Here is a 21287-nt window from a genome sequence, read left to right as displayed (position 1 = left end):
TTGGGACTTTTCACCCCTTTTTAAGTCGCTCCGATCCCTTTTTGGGAATTCCCATCCCTTCTTCGGGACTTTTCACACCTTTCTGGGGACTTTTCACCCCATTTTAAGTCTCTCCGATCGCTTTTTGGGAATTCCCATCCCTTTTTCGGGACTTTTCACCCCATTTTTAGGCGCTCCGATCCCTTTTAGGACCCTCCTTCCCCATTTCGGGACTCTCCCATCCCCTTTCCAGGACTTTTCACCCATTTTTTGGGACTTTTCATCCATTTTTCGGAACTTTTCACCCCTTTTAAAGTCTCTCCGATCCCTTTTTGGGACTTTTCATCCCTTTTTCGGGACTTTTCACCCCTTTTCAAGTCCCTCCAACCCCATTTTTTTCCACTCCAGCCCCATTTTGCTCACATTTTCTCACACTTTATTCTCCTTTTTTTTCCCTGGGGTCTCTCCCGGGGGTCTCTCCCCTCAATCCCCCTCAGCCCCGCCGCTCTCCGGCGCTGCCCAGATCGCTCGGATCGCCTCCACTCCTCCGGGCTCTTCTGATCCCTTTTTGGGAAATTCCATCCCTTTTTTGGGACTTTTCACCCCTTTTTTGGGACTTTTCACCCATTTTTCGGGACTTTTCACCCCTTTTTAAGTCGCTCCGATCCCTTTTAGGACTCTCCGATCCCTTTTTCGGGACTTTTCACCCGTTTTTTGAAACTTTTCACACCTTTTTCTGGACTTTTTACACCTTTTTCGGGACTTTTCACCCCTTTTTAAGGCACTCCGATCCCTTTTTGGGAATTCCCATCCCTTCTTCGGGACTTTTCACCCCTTTTTAGGAAATTTTCACTCCTTTTTAGGAAATTTTCACTCCTTTTTCTGGACTTTTCACCCCTTTTAAGTCGCTCCGATCCCTTTTTGGAAATTCCGATCCCTTTTTTGGGACTTTTCGCCCCATTTTTGGGACTTTTCACCCCTGTTTAAGTCTCTCCGATCCCTTTTTTTGGGAATTCCCATCCCTTTTTCGGGACTTTTCACCCCATTTTTAGTCGCTCCGATCCCTTTTTGGGAATTCCCATCCATTTTTCGGGACTTTTCACCCCTTTTTAAGGCACTCCGATCCCTTTTAGGACTCTCCGATCCCGTTTTTCGAAACTTTTCACACCCTTTTCTGGACTTTTTACACCTTTTTCGGGACTTTTCACCCCTTTTTAAGTCGCTCCGATGCCTTTTTGGGAATTCCCATCCCTTTTTTGGGACTTTTCACCCCTTTTTCTGGAATTTTCACCCCTTTTTAGGAAATTTTCACCCCTTTTTAGGAACTTTTCACCCCTTTTTCTGGACTTTTCACCCCTTTTAAGTCGCTCCGATCCCTTTTTGGGAATTCCCATCCCTTTTTTGGGACTTTTCACCCGTTTTTCGGGACTTTTCACCCGTTTTTCGGGACTTTTCACCCATTTTTTGGGACTTTTCACCCCTTTTTAAGGCACTCCGATCCCTTTTAGGACTCTCCGATCCCTTTTTCGGGACTTTTCACCCGTTTTTCGAAACTTTTCACACCTTTTTTGGGACTTTTCACCCCTTTTCAAGTCATTCCGTTCCCTTTTTCGGGACTTTTCACCCCATTTTTTTCCACTCCAGCCCCATTTTGCTCACATTTTCTCACTCTTTATTCTCCTTTTTTTTCCCCGGCGGGTCTCTCCCTCAATCCCCCTCAGCCCCGCCGCTCTCCGGCGCTGCCCAGATCGCTCGGATCGCCTCCACTCCTCCGGGCTGTTCCGATCCTTTTTGGGAATTCCCATCCCTTTTTGGGAATTCCGATCCCTTTTTGGGACTTTTCACCCCTTTTTTGGGACTTTTCACCCGTTTTTCGGGACTTTTCACCCATTTTTCGGGACTTTTCACCCCTTTTTAAGGCGTTCCGATCCCTTTTTTGGGAATTCCGATCCCTTTTTGGGAATTCCGATCCCTTTTTGGGAATTCCGATCCCTTTTTTGGGACTTTTCACCCGTTTTCAAGTCCCTCCAACCCCATTTTTTTCCACTCCAGCCCCATTTTGCTCACATTTTCTCACTCTTTATTCTCCTTTTTTTTCCCCGGCGGGTTTCTCCCTCAATCCCCCTCAGCCCCGCCGCTCTCCGGCGCTGCCCAGATCGCTCGGATCGCCTCCACTCCTCCGGGCTGTTCCGATCCTTTTTGGGAATTTCGATCCCTTTTTGGGAATTCCCATCCCTTTTTTGGGACTTTTCACCCGTTTTTCGGGACTTTTCACCCATTTTTTGGGACTTTTCACCCATTTTTTGGGACTTTTCACCCATTTTTCGGGACTTTTCACCCCTTTTTAAGTCGCTCCGATCCCTTTTAGGACTCTCCGATCCCTTTTTCGGGACTTTTCACCCGTTTTTTGAAACTTTTCACACCTTTTTCTGGACTTTTTACACCTTTTTCGGGACTTTTCACCCCTTTTTAAGGCACTCCGATCCCTTTTTGGGAATTCCCATCCCTTCTTCGGGACTTTTCACCCGTTTTTTGGGACTTTTCACCCCTTTTTTGGGACTTTTCACCCGTTTTTCGGGACTTTTCACCCGTTTTTTGGGACTTTTCACCCCTTTTTTGGGACTTTTCACCCGTTTTTCGGGACTTTTCACCCCTTTTTTGGGACTTTTCACCCGTTTTTTGGGACTTCTCACCCCTTTTTAAGGCACTCCGATCCCTTTTAGGACTCTCCCATCCCTTTTTCGGGACTTTTCACCCGTTTTTCGAAACTTTTCACACCTTTTTTGGGACTTTTCACCCCTTTTCAAGTCATTCCGTTCCCTTTTTCGGGACTTTTCACCCCATTTTTTTCCACTCCAGCCCCATTTTGCTCACATTTTCTCACTCTTTATTCTCCCATTTTTTCCCTGGGGTCTCTCCCGGGGGTTTCTCCCTCAATCCCCCTCAGCCCCGCCGCTCTCCGGCGCTGCCCAGATCGCTCGGATCGCCTCCACTCCTCCTTCCCATCGCTTCTTCAGCTCCTCCGAGTCTCGGCTCAGCCTTTTCCGGAGCTTCCGGGCGAACGAAGCTCCGCGGCTGCGGAGATCGGCGGCGCTCAGCTCCAGCAGCGCCCGAGCCTCGGCCGCGTACTCGGCAGCGCGGCTCTGAGCCTCCTCCCGCAGCTCCCGCAGCTCACGGAGCGTGTTTCTGGGGGAAAAATGGGGATTTTGGTCAATTTGGGGAGTTCGGAATTCCTATGGGAGCTCTGAGCCTCCTCCCGCAGCTCCCGGAGTTCACGGAGGGTGTTTCTGGGGGAAAAACCGGGATTTTGGTCAATTTGGGGAGTTTGGAATCACTATAGAATCCCTATAGCAGCTCCCGGAGCTGTTTCTGGGGGAAAAAACGGGATTTTGGTCAATTTGGGGAGTTTGGAATCCCTGTGGGTTCCTATGTGTCCCTATGGGAGCTTCGAGCTTCTTCCCGCAGCTCCCGGAGGGTGTTTCTGGGGGAAAAATGGGGATTTTGGGTCAGTTTGGGGAGTATGGAATCCCTATAGAATCCCTATAGCAGCTCCCGGAGCTGTTTCTGGGGGAAAAAATGTGGATTTTGGGTCAATTTGTGTTCTTATTGTGTCCCTATGGGAGCTCTGAGCCTCTTCCCGCAGCTCCCGCAGCTCCCGGAGCTCGTTTCTGGGGGAAAAATGGAGATTTTGGGTCAGTTTGGGGAGTTTGGAATTCCTATAGAATCCCTATAGCAGCTCCCGGAGCTGTTTCTGGGGGGAAAAATGGGGATTTTGGTCAATTTGTGTCCTTATTGTATCCCTATGGGAGCTCTGAGCCTCCTCCCGCAGCTCCCGGAGCTCACGGAGCGTGTTTCTGGGGGAAAAATGGGGATTTTGGTCAGTTTGGGAATCCCTGAATCCCTATGGGTTCCTATAGAGTCCCTATGAGTCCCTATAGAATCACTATGTGTCCCTATAGAATCCCTATAGTCTCCTCCTGGAGCTCCCGGAGCTGTTTCTGGGGGGAAAAATGGGGATTTTGGTCAATTTGGGGAGTTTGGAATCACTATGGGGTCAGTTTGTGTCCTCATTGTATCCCTATGGGAGCTCTGAGCCTCTTCCCGCAGCTCCCGCAGCTCACGGAGCGTGTTTCTGGGGGGAAAACCGGGATTTTGGGTCAGTTTGGGGAGTTTGGAATCCCTACAGAATCCCTATAGACTCTTCCCGCAGCTCCCGGAGTTCACGGAGGGTGTTTCTGGGGGAAAAACCGGGATTTTGGGTATTTTTGAATTCCTATGGAATCCCTATAGCCTCCTCCCGCAGCTCCCGCAGCTCCCGGAGCGTGTTTCTGGGGGAAAAATGGGGATTTTGGGTCAGTTTGGGGAGTTTGGAATCACTATGGGTTCCTATGGAATCCCTATAGTCTCCTCCCGCAGCTCCCGGAGCGTGTTTCTGGGGGAAAAATGGGGATTTTGGGTCAATTTGTGTCCTTATTGTGTCCCTATGGGAGCTCCGAGCCTCTTCCCGCAGCTCCCGCAGCTCCCGGAGCTGTTTCTGGGGGAAAAGCCGGGATTTTGGTCAATTTGTGTCCTTATTGTGTTCCTATGGAATCACTATAGCCTCTTCCCGCAGCTCCCGGAGCTGTTTCTGGGGGAAAAATGGGATTTTGGGTCAATTTGTGTCCTTATTGTATCCCTATGGGAGCTCTGAGCCTCGTCCCGCAGCTCCCGGAGCTGTTTCTGGGGGAAAAATGGGATTTTGGGTATTTTTGAATTCCTATGGAATCCCTATAGTCTCCTCCCGCAGCTCCCGGAGCTGTTTCTGGGGGAAAAATGGGGATTTTGGGTCAGTTTGGGGATCCCTGAATCCCTATAGAGTCCCTATTGTGTCCCTGTGTGTCCCTATGGGGTCAATTTGGGTATCAATCAATCGATCGATCAATCAATCAATCAATCAATCAATTCCTATGGGAGGTCCAAGCCTCTTCCTGCAGCTCCTTCCTGGGGGAAAAAATGGGGATTTTGGGTCAATTTGAGGATTTTGGAATCTCTATGAGTCCCTATTGTGTCCCTATGGGATCAGTTTGGGTATCAATCAATCAATCAATATGGGATCGGTTTGGGTATCAATCAATCAATCAATATGGGGTCAGTTATCAATCAATCAATCAATATGGGATCAGTTTGGGTATCAATCGATCAATCAATCAATATGGGATCAGTTTGGGTATCAATCAATCAATCAATCAATATGGGATCGGTTTGGATATCAATCAATATGGGATCAGTTTGGGTATCAATCAATCAATCAATATGGGATCAGTTTGGGTATCAATCAATCAATCAATCAATATGGGATCAGTTTGGGTATCAATCAATCAATCAATATGGGATCGGTTTGGGTATCAATCAATCAATCAATATGGGGTCAGTTATCAATCAATCAATCAATATGGGATCAGTTTGGGTATCAATCGATCAATCAATCAATATGGGATCAGTTTGGGTATCAATCAATCAATCAATCAATATGGGATCGGTTTGGATATCAATCAATATGGGATCAGTTTGGGTATCAATCAATCAATCAATATGGGATCAGTTTGGGTATCAATCAATCAATCAATCAATATGGGATCAGTTTGGGTATCAATCAATCAATCAATCAATATGGGATCAGTTTGGGTATCAATCAATCAATCAATATGGGGTCAGTTTGGGAATCAATCAATCAATATGGGGTCAGTTTGGGTATCAATCAATCAATCAATCAATATGGGATCAGTTTGGGTATCAATCAATCAATCAATCAATATGGGATCAGTTTGGGTATCAATCAATCAATCAATATGGGATCAGTTTGGGTATCAATCAATCAATCAATATGGGATCAGTTTGGGTATCAATCAATCAATCAATCCCTATGGGGTCAGTTTGGGTATCAATCAATCAATCAATCAATATGGGATCAGTTTGGGTATCAATCAATCAATCAATCAATATGGGATCAGTTTGGGTATCAATCAATCCAATCAATATGGGGTCTGTTTGGGTATCAATCAATAATCCAATATGGGATCGGTTTGGGTATCAATCAATCAATCAATATGGGATCAGTTTGGGTATCAATCAATCAATCAATATGGGATCAGTTTGGGTATCAATCAATCAATCAATCAATATGGGATCAGTTTGGGTATCAATCAATCAATCAATCAATATGGGATCAGTTTGGGTATCAATCAATCAATCAATATGGGATCAGTTTGGGTATCAATCAATCAATCAATATGGGATCAGTTTGGGTATCAATCAATCAATCAATCAATATGGGATCAGTTTGGGTATCAATCAATCAATCAATATGGGGTCAGTTATCAATCAATCAATCCCTATGGGATCAGTTTGGGTATCAATCAATCAATCAATCAATATGGGATCAGTTTGGGTATCAATCAATCAATCAATATGGGGTCAGTTTGGGTATCAATCAATCAATCAATCAATATGGGATCGGTTTGGGTATCAATCAATCAATCAATCAATATGGGATCGGTTTGGGTATCAATCAATCAATCAATCAATATGGGATCAGTTTGGGTATCAATCAATCAATCAATATGGGATCAGTTTGGGTATCAATCAATCAATCAATCAATATGGGATCAGTTTGGGTATCAATCAATCAATCAATCAATATGGGATCAGTTTGGGTATCAATCAATCAATCCCTATGGGGTCAGTTTGGGTATCAATCAATCAATCAATCAATATGGGATCAGTTTGGGTATCAATCAATCAATCAATCAATATGGGATCAGTTTGGGTATCAATCAATCAGTCAATATGGGATCAGTTTGGGTATCAATCAATCAATCAATCAATATGGGATCAGTTTGGGTATCAATCAATCAATCAATATGGGATCAGTTTGGGTATCAATCAATCAATCAATCCCTATGGGGTCAGTTTGGGTATCAATCAATCAATCAATCAATATGGGATCAGTTTGGGTATCAATCAATCAATCAATCAATATGGGATCAGTTTGGGTATCAATCAATCAATCAATCAATATGGGGTCAGTTTGGGAATCAATCAATCAATATGGGATCAGTTTGGGTATCAATCAATCAATCAATCAATATGGGATCGGTTTGGATATCAATCAATATGGGATCAGTTTGGGTATCAATCAATCAATCAATATGGGATCAGTTTGGGTATCAATCAATCAATCAATCAATATGGGATCAGTTTGGGTATCAATCAATCAATCAATCAATATGGGATCAGTTTGGGTATCAATCAATCAATCAATATGGGATCAGTTTGGGTATCAATCAATCAATCAATATGGGATCAGTTTGGGTATCAATCAATCAATCAATATCGATCAGTTTGGGTATCAATCAATCAATCAATCAATATGGGATCAGTTTGGGTATCAATCAATCAATCAATATGGGGTCAGTTTGGGTATCAATCAATCAATCAATATGGGATCAGTTTGGGTATCAATCAATCAATCAATATGGGATCAGTTTGGGTATCAATCAATCAATCAATATGGGATCAGTTTGGGTATCAATCAATCAATCAATCAATATGGGGTCAGTTTGGGTATCAATCAATCAATCAATCAATCAATTTTTTGGGTTTTCCCTCCCAATTTTTTCAATTTTCCCCTCAATTTTCACCCTTTTCTGCCCCAATTTTTGGGTTTTTTTCCCAAATTTTTGGGGTTTTTCCCCCGATTTTTTTGCCTATTCTGCCCCAATTTTTGGGATTTTTTTCCCCTCAATTTTCAGCCTTTTCCACCCCAATTTTTGGGTTTTTTCCCCCCATTTTTTTGGGGTTTTCCCTCCCGATTTTTTCAATTTTTTCCCCCCAATTTTCAGCCTTTTCCTCCCAATTTTTTGGGTTTTTTCCGATTTTTGGGGTTTTCCCTACCGATTTTTTCCATTTTCCTCCTCCAATTTTTCAGGTTTTTCCCCTTCAATTTTTTGCCTTTTCCACCCCAATTTTTGTCCTTTTCTGCCCCAATTTTTGGGTTTTTCCACCTCGATTTTGGGGTTTTTCCCCTCAACTTTTCACCCTTTTCAGCCCCAATTTTTGGGTTTTTTGCCCCAATTTTTTTCCCTTTTCAGCCCCAATTTTTGGGGTTTTTCCCCTGATTTTTGGGTTTTTCCTCCTCAGTTTTTGGGGTTTTTCTCCTCAATTTTTTGTCATTTCCCGTCCTGATTTTTGGGGTTTTCCCTACCGATTTTTTCTATTTTCCTCCTCCAAATTTTTGGACTTTTCCCCTTCAATTTTCTGCCTTTTCCCCCCAAATTTTCACCCTTTTTTGCCCTGATTTTTGGGTTTTTCGCCCCATTTTTTTTGCCTTTCCCGCCCCAGTTTTTGGCTTTTTACTTACCGATTTTTTACCTTTTTCTCCTCAATTTTTGGGGTTTTTCCACCTCAATTTTTTGCCTTTTCCACCCCAATTTTCGTTCTTTTCTGCCCAAATTTTTGGGTTTTTTCCCCAAATTTTTGGGGTTTTTCCCCCAATTTTTTTGCCTATTCTGCCCCAATTTTTGGGATTTTTTCCCCAAATTTTTGGGGTTTTCTGCCCCAATTTTTTTGCCTTTTCCACCCCAATTTTCGTCCTTTTCCGCCCCAATTTTTGGGATTTTTTCCCCAAATTTTTGGGGTTTTTCCCCCAATTTTTTGCCCTTTTCTGCCCCAATTTTTGGGTTTTTTCCCCCTCAATTTTTCACCCTTTTACATCCCAATTTTTTGGTTTTTCCACCCTGATTTTTGGGTTTTTTCCCCTCAAATTCTGGCCTTTCCTCCCCCGATTTTTGAGTTTTTCCCCCCAGATTTTACACCTAATTTTTGGGTTTTCCCCCCCAAATTTTCCCCCAAATTTCGCTCACCTGAGTCGCTGTGCCAGGGCGCTGTCCCTCAGCCTCTCGGTGGCATTTTCTGCCCCAATTTTTGGGTTTTTCCCCTCAATTTTTCGCCCTTTTCCACCTCTATTTTCGCCGTTTTCCACCTCGTTTTTTTGGGTTTTTCCGCCCCAATTTTTGGGTTCTTTCCCCGATATTTTTGCCTTTTCTGCCCCAATTTTTGGGTTTTCTCACCTCGATTTTTGGGGTTTTTTCCCCTCAATTTTTCACCCTTTTACATCCCAATTTTTGGGTTTTTCCACCCTGATTTTTGGTTTTTTTCCCCTCAACTTCTGGCCTTTCCTCCCCCGATTTTTGGGTTTTTCCCCCTCAATTTTCAGCTTTCCCACCCCCATTGTTTTGGGTTTTCCCTCCCAATTTTTTGGGTTTTCCCTACCCATTATTTTCGCTTTTTCCCTCCCGATTTTTTTCAATTTTTCCCCCAATTTTTGCCATTTTCGCCCCAATTTTTTTTTGTTTTTCTCCCAATTTTTTTAGGATTTTCCCCCAAAACTGACTCACCTGAGTCGCTGTGCCAGGGCGCTGTCCCTCAGCCTCTCGGTGACATTCTCTGCCCCAAATTTTGGGGTTTTTCCCCTCAATTTTTCACCCTTTTCTGCCCTGATTTTTGGGGTTTTTCCCCCGATTTTTTTTGCCTTTTCAGCCCTGATTTTTGGGTTTTTTGCCCCGATATTTGGGTTTTTCTGACCCGATTTCTGGGTTTTTTCACCCCATTTTTTTTGCCTTTTCCGCCCCAGTTTTTGGCTTTTTACTTACCGATTTTTTTACCTTTTTCTCCTCAATTTTTGGGGCTTTTCCACCTCAATTTTTTGCCTTTTCTGCTCTGATTTTTGGGGTTTTCTGCCCCAATTTTTTGGGGTTTTCCGCCCCCATTTTTGGGATTTTTCCCCTCAATTTTTTACCATTTCCCTCTCAATTTTTTGCCTTTTCTGCCCTGATTTTTGGGTTTTTCTGCCCCAGTTTTTTGGGGTTTTCCACCCCGATTTTTGGGATTTTTCCCCTCAATTTTTCACCCTTTTCCTCCCAATTTTTTTAGGTTTTTCCCCCCAAATGTCACCCACCTGAGTCGCTGTGCCAGGCCGCTGTCCCTCAGCCTCTCGGTGACATTCTCAGCCCCAAATTTTTGGGTTTTTTCCCCTCAATTTCTGGCCTTTTCTCCCCCAATTTTTGGGTTTTTTCCCCTCAATTTTTCGCCCTTTTCCACCTCTATTTTCGCCATTTTCCACCTCGTTTTTTTGGGTTTTTCTGCCCCAATTTTTGGGTTCTTTCCCCGATATTTTTGCCTTTTCTGCCCCAATTTTTGGGTTTTCTCACCTCGATTTTTGGGGTTTTTTCCCCTCAATTTTTCGCCCTTTTCTGCCCCAATTTTTGGGTTTTTCCACCCTGATTTTTGGGTTTTTTCCCCTCAACTTCTGGCCTTTCCTCCCCCGATTTTTGGGGTTTTTCCCCTCAATTTTCAGCTTTCCCACCCCCATTGTTTTGGGTTTTCCCTCCCAATTTTTTGGGTTTTCCCTACCCATTATTTTCGATTTTTCCCTCCCGATTTTTTCAATTTTTCCCCCAATTTTTGCCATTTTCGCCCCCAATTTTTTTTTGTTTTTCTCCCAATTTTTTTAGGATTTTCCCCAAAAAATGACTCACCTGAGGCGCTGTGCCAGGGCGCTGTCCCTCAGCCTCTCGGTGACATTTTCTGCCCCAAATTTTGGGTTTTTCCCCTCAATTTTTCACCCTTTTCTGCCCTGATTTTTGGGGTTTTTCCCCCGATTTTTTTTGCCTTTTCAGCCCTGATTTTTGGGTTCTTTGCCCCGATATTTGGGTTTTTCTGACCCGATTTCTGGGTTTTTTCACCCCGTTTTTTTTGCCTTTTCCGCCCCAGTTTTTGGCTTTTTACTTACCGATTTTTTACCTTTTTCGCCTCAATTTTTGGGGTTTTCCCCCTCAATTTTTCACCCTTTTTCTCCCCGATTTTTGGGTTTTTTCCCCCAAATTTTGGGGTTTTTTCCCCCCATTTTTTTTGCCTTTCCTGCCCCGATTTTTTGGGTTTTTCCACCCTGATTTTTGGGTTTTTCTGCCCCAATTTTTGGGTTTTTTCCCCCAATTTCTTGGATTTTCCCTCCCGATTTTTTCAATTTTTTCCCCCCAATTTTCAGCCTTTTCCCCCCAATTTTTTTAGGTTTTTCCCCCCAAATTTCGCTCACCTGAGTCGCTGTGCCAGGGCGCTGTCCCTCAGCCTCTCGGTGACATTCTCAGCCGCTCCCCCCAGGACCCCCAGCAGCCCCCAGACCCTCGAGGGCAGCGCGGGGGGAGTGGGCGTGGGGGGAGCGAGTTCTGCCCCACAGACTGCGAGAGAAAAAATGGGAAATTAAACCCAAAAATCGGGTTTGGGGTGCGGGAAAAATGGGGAAAAATTGCACTGGATTTCCACCCAAAATTGCTCCAAAATTGCTCAAAAATTCTCCCAAGTTTTCCCCAAAATTCCCTCAAAATTCCTCAAAATTTCCCCAAATTTCCTCCAAAATTTTCCCAGATTTCCAGCGAAGTCGATCCAAAAATTCCCCCAAATTTCCCCGAAAATTCATCAAAAATTCCCCCGAAATTCCTCCAAAATTCCCCCAGAATTCCTCAAAATTTCCCCAAAATTCCTCAAAGTTTCCTCAGAAATTCCCCCACATTTCCCCCAAAATTTCTCTCAAATTCCCCCAAAATTCCTCAAAATTTCCTCCAAAATTCCCCCAAATTTCCCCCAAATTTTCCCCAAATTTCCTCGAAATTTCCTCAAAAATTCCTCAAAAATTTCCCCCAAATTTCCCGAAAATTCCTCAAAAATTCCTCAAATTTTCCCCCAAAATTTCCTCCAAAATTCCCAAAAAATGCCTCAAAAATTCCCCCAAAATTCCTCAAAAATTCCCCAAAAATTCCTCAAATTTTCCCCCAAAATTCCTCAAAATTTCCCCCAAATTCTCCCAAAAATCCTCAAAAAATCCCCCAAAATTCCCCAAAATTTCCCCAAAAAATTCCCCAAATTTCCCCCAAATTTCCTCAAAATTTCTTCCAAAATTCCCCCAAATTTCCTCCAAAAATCCCCCAAAATTCCCCAAAATTTCCCCAAAAAATTCCCCAAATTTTCCCCAAAAGTTCCTCAAAAATTCCCCCAAAATTTCCTCCAAAATTCCCCCAAATTTCCTAAAAAATTCCTCAAAAAGTCCCCCAAATTTCCCCCAAAATTCCTCAAAATTTCCTCAATAATTTTCCCAAATTTCCCCCAATTTTTCCCCAAATTTCCTCAAAATTTCCTCCGAAATTCCCCCAAAATGCCCCAAAAATTCCCCAAAAATTCCTCAAATTTCCCCCAAAATTCCCAAAAAATTCCTCAAAATTTTCCCCAAATTTTCCCCAAAATTTGTCAAAAATTCCCCAAATTTCTCCCAAAAATTCCCCAAATTTTCCCCAAAAATTCCCCAAAATTTTCCGATGACGTCACTCACCTGCCAGCAGTGCCGCTGCCACCAGCGCCACCCAGAGCTTCATGGTGACACCTGGAATGTCCCCAAATGTCCCCAAAATGTCCCCAAATGTCCCCAAAATGTCCCCAAAATGTCCCCAAAATGTCCCCAAATTTCCCAAAATGTCCCCAAATGTCCCAAAATGTCCCCAAGATGTCCCAAATGTCCCCAAATTGTCCCCAAGATGTCCCAAAATTGCCCCCAATTGTCCCCAATGTCCCCAAATGTCCCTAAATGTCCTCGAATTGTCCCCAAGATGTCCCCAAAATGTCCCCAAATTGTACCCCAATTGTCCCCGATTGTCCCCAAATGTCCCCAAGCCCCCTGAATTGTCCCCAAGCCTTCCAAATTGTCCCCCGATTGTCCCCCAGTTGTCCCCAAATTGTCCCCAAACGTCCCAAATTGTCCCCAAATGTCTCCAACCCCCCCGAATTGCCCTCAAACTGTCCCCAAAATGTCCCCAAATTGTCCCCAGATTGTCCCCAACCCCTTGAATTGTCCCCAAATTGTCCCCAAGCCCCCGAATTGTCCCCAAATTGTCCCAAGATCATTCCCAACCCCTTGAATTGTCCCCAAATGTCCCCAAATGTCCCCAAGCCCCCTGAATTGTCCCCAAGCCTCCCAAATTGTCCCCAAATTGTCCCAAGATTGTCCCCAACTCCTCGGTTTGTCCCCGAATTGTCCCCAAGCCCCTTGAATTGTCCCCAAATGTCCCCAAATTGTCCCCAAATGTCCCCTAGCCCCCTGAATTGTCCCCAAATTGTCCCCAAGCCCCCCGAATTGTCCCCAAAATGTCCAGAAATTGTCCCCAAATTGTCCCCAAATTGTCCCCAACCCTCCGGAATTGTCCCCAGATGTCCCCAAAATGTCCAGAAATTGTCCCCAAATGTCCCCAAATTGTCCCCAAAATGTCCCCCAATGTCCCCAAATTGTCCCCGAATTGTCCCCAAATTGTCCCCAAGCCCCTTGAATTGTCCCCAAAATGTCCCTAAAGTGTCTCCAACCCTCCGGAATTGTCCCCAAATTGTCCCCAAGCCCCTCGATTGCCCCCAAAATGTCCCCAACTGTCCCCGAATTGTCCCCAAAATGTCCCAAGATCGTTCCCAACCCCTTGAATTGTCCCCAAATTGTCCCCAAATGTCTCCAAGCCCCCTGAATTGTCCCAAGCCTCCCAAATTGTCCCCCAATTGCCCCCAAATTGTCCCAAGATTGTCCCCAACTCCTCGATTTGTCCCCGAATTGTCCCCAAGCCCCTTGAATTGTCCCCAAAATGTCCAGAAATTGTCCCCAACTCCTTGAATTGTCCCCAAATTGTCCCCAAGCCCCTCGATTGCCCCCAAAATGTCCCCAACTGTCCCCGAATTGTCCCCAAAATGTCCCAAGATCGTTCCCAACCCCTTGAATTGTCCCCAAATTGTCCCCAAATGTCTCCAAGCCCCCTGCATTGTCCCCATATTGTCCCCAACCCTCCGGAATTGTCCCCAGATGTCCCCAAAATGTCCAGAAATTGTCCCCAAATTGCCCCCAAATTGTCCCCAAGCCCCTCGATTGCCCCCAAAATGTCCCCCAATTGTCCCCAACTGTTCCCAAACTGTCCCCCAAATTGTCCCCAATGTCCCCCAATTGCCCCCAAATTGTCCCCCGAATTGTCCCCAAACTGTCCCCAAGCTGTCCCTCCCTCCCCTCCCCCCTCACCTGCACTCCCTCCTGCCCTTCCCCCTCCGGCGGGAATCCCTAAATACCCTAAGGGGGGGGAGGGGCCAAGGGGGGGAGGGGCAAAGGGGGGAGGGGCAAGAGTGACCTTCGCCCGCCCCTCCCCCACCGCCCCTCCCCCACCCTCCCCGCCCCTCCCCCACTGGGTTTTGGGGACAAAAGGTGGGGGAGGGGAGGAGTTTGGGGGATTTCCCGCCAAAAATTGGGGGAGGGGGAGGGGTGAGAGCTTGGGGGGGAGAAATGTCACCAAATTGTCCCCAAAGTTGTCACTAAATTGTCATCAAATTGTCCCCAAAATTGTCACTAAATTGTCTCCAAATTGTCCCCAAATTGTCACTAAAATTGTCCCAAAAGTTGTCCTCAAATTGTCCCCAAATTGTCACTAAAATTGTTACTAAAATTGTTCCAAAATTGTCCCCAAATTGTCCCCAAAATTGTCCCAAAGTTGTCCCCAAATTGTCCCCAAATTGTACCCAAATTGTCATCAAAATTGCCCCAAAATTGTCCCTGAATTGTCCCCAATTCCCCTGAATTGTCCCCAAATTGTCCCCAAACTGCCCCAAAATTGTCCCCAAAATGTCCCCAAATTGACCCAAATTGTCCCAAATTGTCCCCAAAATTGTCCCCAATTCCCCTGAATTGTCCCCAAATTGTCCCCAACTCCCCAAAATTGCCCCAAAATTGTCCCCAAAATGTCCCAAATTGCCCCCAACTCCCCAAAATTGTCCCCAACTCCCCCAAACTGCCCCAAAATTGTCCCCAAATTGCCCCAAAATGTCCCCAATTCCCCTGAATTGTCCCCAAATTGTCCCCAACTCTCCCAAATTACCCCAAAATTGCCCCAAAATTGTCCCCAAAATGTCCCTAAATTGTCCCCAAAATGTCCCAAATTGCCCCCAACTCCCCCAAATTGCCCCAAAATTGTCCCCAAAATTATCCCCAATTCCCCTGAATTGTCCCCAAAATTGTCCCCAAAATGTTCCCAAAATTGTCCCTAACCCCCTGAATTTTCCCCAAAATGTCCCAAATTGTCCCCAACTCCCCCAAATTGCCCCAAAATTCTCCCCAAAATTGTCCCCAAAATGTCCCCAATTGTCCCCAAAATTGTCCCCAACTCCCCCAAATTGTCCCCAACCCCTGAATTGTCCCCAAATTGTCCCCAACTCCCCCAAATTGCCCCAAAATGTCCCAAATTGTCCCCAATTCCCTAATTGCCCCAAAATTGTCCCAAAATGTCCCAAATTGTCCCCAACTCCCCCAATTGCCCCAAAATTGTCCCCAAAATGTTCCCCAAATTGTCCCCAACTCCCCAAAATTGTCCCCAATTCCCCTGAATTGTCCCCAACTCCCCCAAATTCCCCAAAATTGTCCCCAAATTGCCCCAAAAATGTCCCCAAATTGTCCCAAAATTGTCCCCAAATCGTCCCCCAGGTGTCTCGCCCTGTCCCCTCCCCCTCCCGGCCGCCCCCCCCCCACCCTGCCACGCCGCTGGACTTTGGGACACAACGTGGCCGGTGGGGGAGGGGCGGGGAAGGGAAAGGAGGGGGAGGGGAGGGGAGGGAAAATCCGGAATCTCCCAAAAATTTGGGATTTAAAAAAAAAAAAAAAAATGGGGAAAAATCGTCCTAAAATCTGTGATTTTGGGGAAAAAAAAAAAAAGAAGAAAAAAAGGAAAAAAAATTGTGATAAAAAAATAAAATTTTGAGGAAAAAAATTGTGATTAAAAAAATTGTGATTAAAAAAAATTGTGATTAAAAAAATAAAATTTTGAGGAAAAAAATTGTGATTAAAAAAATTGTGATTAAAGAAAATTGTGATTAAAAAAAATATTTGTGATAAAAAAATTGTGAATAAAAAAACAATTTGGGGGGAAAAAATGTGATTAAAAAATTGTGATTAAAAAAAAAATTGGGGTGAAAAAAAAATTGTGATTAAAAAAAAAAAATTGGGGAAAAAATGATAAAAAAATTTGTGATTAAAAAAAATTTGTGATTAAAAAAAAATTGGGGAAAAAAATTTGTGATTAAAATCAAATTTGGGGAAAAAATTGTGATTTAAAAAAAAAATTAGGGGTGAAGATCAAAAATATGTGATTTCCAGAAAAAAAAAATTGTGATTAAAAAAAAAAAAATTGGGGGAAAAAATTTGTGATTAAAAAAAAATTTGGGGAAAAAATCTATGATTTAAAAAAAAAAATGGGGAAAAAATGTGATTTAAAAAAATGGGGAAAAAATGGGATAAAAAAAATTGGGGGGAAAAAGATTATGTTTAAAAAATGGGGGAAAAATTGTGATTAAAAAAAATTGGGGAAAAAATTTGGGGAAAAAAATTTGTGATTAAAAAAATTTGGGGAAAAAAAGAATTTGGGGAAAAAAATTTGTGATTAAAAAAAAATTGTGATTAAAAAAATTGGGGGGACAAAAAAATTGTGATTAAAAAAATTGTGATTAAAAAAAAATTTGGGGAAAAAAATTGTGATTTAAAAAAAATGGGGAAAAAATGTGATTAAAAAATGTTAGGGAAAAAAAAAAATTATTTTTAAAAAATTTTTAAATTTTAAATTTTTATTTTAAATTTATTTTAAATTTTTATTTTAAATTTTAAATTTAAATTTTTAAATTTAAATTTTAAATTTTAAAAAATTTGGGGAAAAAAGATTTTGTGATTTAAAAAAATTGGGGAAAAAATTTGGAATAAAAAATTGTGATTAAAAAATTTGGGGAAAAAATTTGGGGAAAAAATTGTGATTAAAAAAATTGGGGAAAAAAAATTGTGATTAAAAACAAAAATTTGGGGGAAAAAGAAATTTGTGATTTTAGAAAAAATGGGGGAAAAAAAATGTGATAAAAAATTTTGGGGAAAAAATATGTTAAAAAAAATTTGGGGAAAAAATGGAGAAAAAAATCTGTGATTAAAAAAAGGGGAAAAAATTTTTGATTTAAAAAAAAATTGGGGAAAAAATTTGGGGAAAAAATCTGGGGAAAAAATTTTATGATTAAAAAAAATTTGGGGAAAAAAATTTGTGATTTAAAAAATTGGGAAAAAAATTGGGAAAAAAATTTGGGGAAAAATTTTCTAATAAAAAAAAAATTTGGGGAAAAAAATGTGATTTAAAAAAAAATTGGGAAAAAATTTGTGATTAAAAAGTTTGGGGAAAAAAAAATTGTGACAAAAAAAATTTGGGGAAAAATTGTGATAAAAAAAATTTTGGGGAAAAAATTTGTGATTGAAAAAAGAATTTGTGATTTAAAAAAATTGGGGAAAAATAATTCGTGATTAAAAAAAATTGGGGAAAAAAAATTTGTGATTAAAAAAAAATTTGGGGAAAAAAAATTGTGATTGAAAAAAAAAAAAAAAATTGTGATAAAATTGGGAAAAAATTGTGATTAAAAAAAATTTTGGGAAAAAATTTGTGATTGAAAAAAGAATTTGTGATTAAAAAAAATTGGGGAAAATAATTTGTGATTAAAAAAAATTTGGGGGAAAAAAATTTTGATTGAAAAAAAAATTTGTGATTAAAAAATTGGGGAAAAAAAATTTGGGGAAAAAAAATTTGTGATAAAAAAATTTCTGATTAAAAATTTGGGAAAAAATTGCAATTCAAAAAAAATTGCAATTAAAAAATGCAATTAAAAAAAAGGGAAAAATATTTGTGATTAAAAAAATTTGGGAAAAAAATTGTGATTGAAAATAAAAAATTTGTGATTTAAAAAATTGGGGAAAAAAAATTCTGATTAAAAAAAATTCGAGGTGAAGCTCTAATGTGTGATTTGCAAAAAAAAAAAAAATTGGGCTGAAATCCCAAAAATCTGTGATTTTCCAAATTAAAAAAAAAAATTTGGGGATGAAACCCCAAAAATCTGTTTTTCCAAAACAAAAAAATTGGGGTGAAAATCCAAAAAATCTTTCATTTCTTCAAAATTCGTGTGAATCTCCAAAAATCTCTGATTAAAAAAAAAACCCAAAAATTTTGGGTGAAAACCCAAAAATCTGATTTTCCCAAAAGTCTGTGATTTCCCCCCAAAAAAATTTGGGGAGAAATTCATGTTTTCCCCCAAAAATTTGTGTTTTTCCCCCCAAAATTCATATTTTTTTCCCCAAAATTCATGTTTTTCCCCCAAAATTTGTGGGTTTTTCCCCCAAAATTCGCATTTCTCCCCCCAAAATTCATGTTTTTTTCCCCAAAATTCATGTTTTTCCCCCAAAATTTGTGGTTTTTCCCCCAAAATTCATGTTTTTCCCCCAAAATTTGTGTTTTTTTCCCCAAAATTCATGTTTTTCCCCCAAAATTTGTGGGTTTTCCCCCAAAATTACTGGGTTTCCCCCAAAATTTGTGTTTTTCCCCCCAAAATTAATGTTTTTCCCCAAAATTCATGTTTTTCCCCCCAAAATTTGTGGGGTTTTTCCCCAAAATTCCTGTTTTTCCCCCAAATTCATGTTTTTCCTCCCAAAATTCCTGTTTTTCCCCCCAAAATTCATGGTTTTGCCCAAAAAAATAATATTTTCCCCCCCAAAATTCACATTTTTACCCCAAAATTTGTTTTTCCACCACAAATTCATGTTTTCCCCCCAAAATTCATGTTTTTGCCCAAAAAAATCATATTTTTCCCTCCAAAATTCACATTTTTACCCCAAAATTTGTTTTACCCCCCAAATTCATGTTTTTCCCCCAAAATTCATTTTTCCCCCCAAATTTCGTGTTTTCCCCTCAAAATTTATATTTTACCTAAATTCATTTTCCCCAAAATTCACATTTTCCCCAAAATTCATATTTTCCCCCAAAATTTGTTTTCCACCAAAAATTCATGTTTTCCCCCAAAATTCATGTTTTTCCCCCAAAATTCGTGTTCTCCCCCAAAATTCATGTTTTCCCCAAAAAATCTGTGGTTTTTCCCCCAAGTTCATGGTTTTCCCCCAAATTTATGGTTTTCCCCCAAAATTCATGTTTTTACCCCAAAATTCATGTTTTCCCCCAAAATTTGTGTTTTCCCCCCCAAATTAATGTTTTTCCCAAAATTCATGCTTTTCCCCCAATTTTGTGGGCTTTTTCCCCCAAATTCCTGTTTTTCCTCCAAAATTCTGTTTTCCCCAAAATTTGTTTTCCCCCAAAACTCACGTTTTTTTCCCCAAATTCATGTTTTCCCCCAAATTTATGGTTTTCCCCCAAATTAGTGTTTTTCCCCAATTTGTGGGTTTCCCCCAAAATTCATGTTTTTCCCCCAAAATTCATGCTTTCCCAAAATTCCTGTTTTCCCCCAAAATTTGTGTTGTTCCCCCAAATTCATGGTTTTTCCCCCAAATTCATGTTTTTCCCCCCAAATTCACATTTTACCCCAAATTTAGTGGTTTCCCCAAAATTCCTGTTTTTCCCAAAATTCCTGTTTTCCCCCAAAATTCATATTTTTCCCCAAAATTCCTGTTTTTCCCCCCAAAACCAGAGCCGACACCCCAAATCCCGATCCCTCTTCCTTTATTAGGGAAGGAAAACCCCAAATTTCTCATTTTTTGGGGTTTTTTTCCTCCGAAATGTACAATTTTTGGGGGGTGGGGGAGGGGCGGGGAGGCCACGCCCCCAAAATGGCGGCTGGGTGGGGGAGGGGCTGCCGGCAGCTGGGGGGGGAGGGGAGGAGGAAGATGAGGATGAGGAAGATGAGGATGAAGATGATGAAGAAACCGATGATGAGGAGGAGGAGGAGGAGGAAACCGAAACCGACACCGGTGAGGCCGAAGGCCAAGAGGAGGAGGAGGAGGAGGAGGAGGAGGAGGATGAAGGCTTCACACCCCCTGAGGAGGAGGAGGATGAGGATGAAGGCTTCACACCCCTGAGGATGAGGAGGAGGAAGAAACCGAAACCGGTGAGGCCGAAGGCCAAGAGGAGGAGGAGGAGGAGGAGGAGGATGAGGAGGAGGATGATGATGAAGGCTTCACACCCCTGAGGATGAGGAGGAGGAGGATGAAGGCTTCACACCCCCTGAGGAGGAGGAGGATGAAGAAACCGAAACCGGTGAGGCCGAAGGCCAAGAGGATGAGGAGGAGGATGAAGGCTTCACACCCCCTGAGGAGGAGGAGGATGATGATGAAGGCTTCACACCCCTGAGGAGGAGGAGGAGGAGGATGAAGGCTTCACTTCCCCTGAGGAGGAGGAGGATGAAGAAACCGAAACCAGTGAGGCCGAAGGCCAAGAGGAGGAGGATGAGGAGGAGGATGAGGAGGATGAAGGCTTCACACCCCCTGAGGAGGAGGAGGAGGATGAAGGCTTCACACCCCTGAGGATGAGGATGAGGAGGATGAAGGCTTCACACCCCTGAGGATGAGGATGAGGAGGATGAGGAGGATGAAGGCTTCACGTCCCCTGGTGAGGAGGATGAGGATGAAGGTCAACGATGATGAAGGTTCTCCGTCTTGATGATGATGATGATGATGATGAAGATTCCCCATCCTGATGATGATGATGATGATGAAGGTCAATGACGATGATGAGGATGATGATGAAGGTCAATGACGATGATGATGATGATGAAGGTCAATGACGATGATGACGATGATGAAGGTCAATGATGATAACGAAGACAATAATAATGATGACAATGATGACAATGATGATGATGACGATGATGAAGGTCAGTGACGATGATGACGATGAAGGTCAGTGACAATGACAATGACGATGAGGATGATGAAGGTCAGCCGATGGTGAGGCCAAAGCCGCAGTGGAACTTGTCCTTCCTGTGGTTCAGAATGATGAATGACAATGACGATAATGATGACGATGATAACGATAACAATGACAATGATGATCAATGACGATGACAATGACAATGACAATGACGATGATGATGATGTCCCTCAGCTGATGGTGAGGCCGAAGCCGCAGTGGAACTTGTCCTTCCTGTGGTTCAGAATGATGAATGTCAATGACGATAACGATGATAATAATGATGATAACAATGATGATCAATGACAATGACAATGACAATCAATGACGATGAAGGTCAGTGACAATGACGATGAGGATGATGAAGGTCAGCCGATGGTGAGGCCGAAGCCGCAGTGGAACTTGTCCTTCCTGTGGTTCAGAATGATGGATGTCAATGACAATGATGTCCAATGATGATCAATGATAACAATGATGACGATGATGATGATGAAGGTCAGTGAC

At 42.3% G+C, this 21287-nt stretch overlaps 2 protein-coding genes and 2 long non-coding RNA genes across 4 annotated transcripts; 2 read left to right on the top strand and 2 right to left on the bottom strand.

Annotated features, from left to right (window-relative positions):
- Window positions 1-2895: 2895 nt before the first annotated feature.
- Window positions 2896-12507, bottom strand: LOC146423556 (uncharacterized). The gene is made up of 3 exons (XM_085044734.1): window positions 12398-12507; window positions 11111-11252; window positions 2896-3165 (listed from the first exon to the last, which is right to left on the bottom strand). Exons 1-3 carry the CDS (start codon window positions 12438-12440, stop codon window positions 2913-2915), a joined length of 438 nt encoding a protein of 145 aa, XP_084900860.1. The 5' UTR covers window positions 12441-12507; the 3' UTR covers window positions 2896-2912.
- LOC146423558 (uncharacterized) lies at window positions 3984-4843 on the top strand. The gene is made up of 3 exons (XR_014847516.1): window positions 3984-4042; window positions 4074-4361; window positions 4753-4843. It is a non-coding gene; the product is annotated as an uncharacterized LOC146423558 (long non-coding RNA).
- LOC146423557 (uncharacterized) lies at window positions 10189-11097 on the bottom strand. The gene is made up of 2 exons (XR_014847521.1): window positions 10761-11097; window positions 10189-10316 (listed from the first exon to the last, which is right to left on the bottom strand). It is a non-coding gene; the product is annotated as an uncharacterized LOC146423557 (long non-coding RNA).
- A 164-nt stretch (window positions 12508-12671) lies between the features above and the next one.
- LOC146423555 (uncharacterized) lies at window positions 12672-21240 on the top strand. Its single transcript, XM_085044642.1, has 4 exons — window positions 12672-12695; window positions 19606-20650; window positions 20811-20969; window positions 21125-21240. Exons 1-2 carry the CDS (start codon window positions 12672-12674, stop codon window positions 20062-20064), a joined length of 483 nt encoding a protein of 160 aa, XP_084900768.1. The 3' UTR covers window positions 20065-20650; window positions 20811-20969; window positions 21125-21240.
- The last annotated feature ends 47 nt before the right edge of the window (window positions 21241-21287 follow it).

This window comes from Lichenostomus cassidix, unplaced genomic scaffold, assembly GCF_008360975.1.
Source record: "Lichenostomus cassidix isolate B80296 unplaced genomic scaffold, HeHo_3.0 HiC_scaffold_37, whole genome shotgun sequence".
NCBI lineage: Eukaryota > Metazoa > Chordata > Aves > Passeriformes > Meliphagidae > Lichenostomus > Lichenostomus cassidix.
This window is presented reverse-complemented; position numbering and strand designations above follow the sequence as displayed.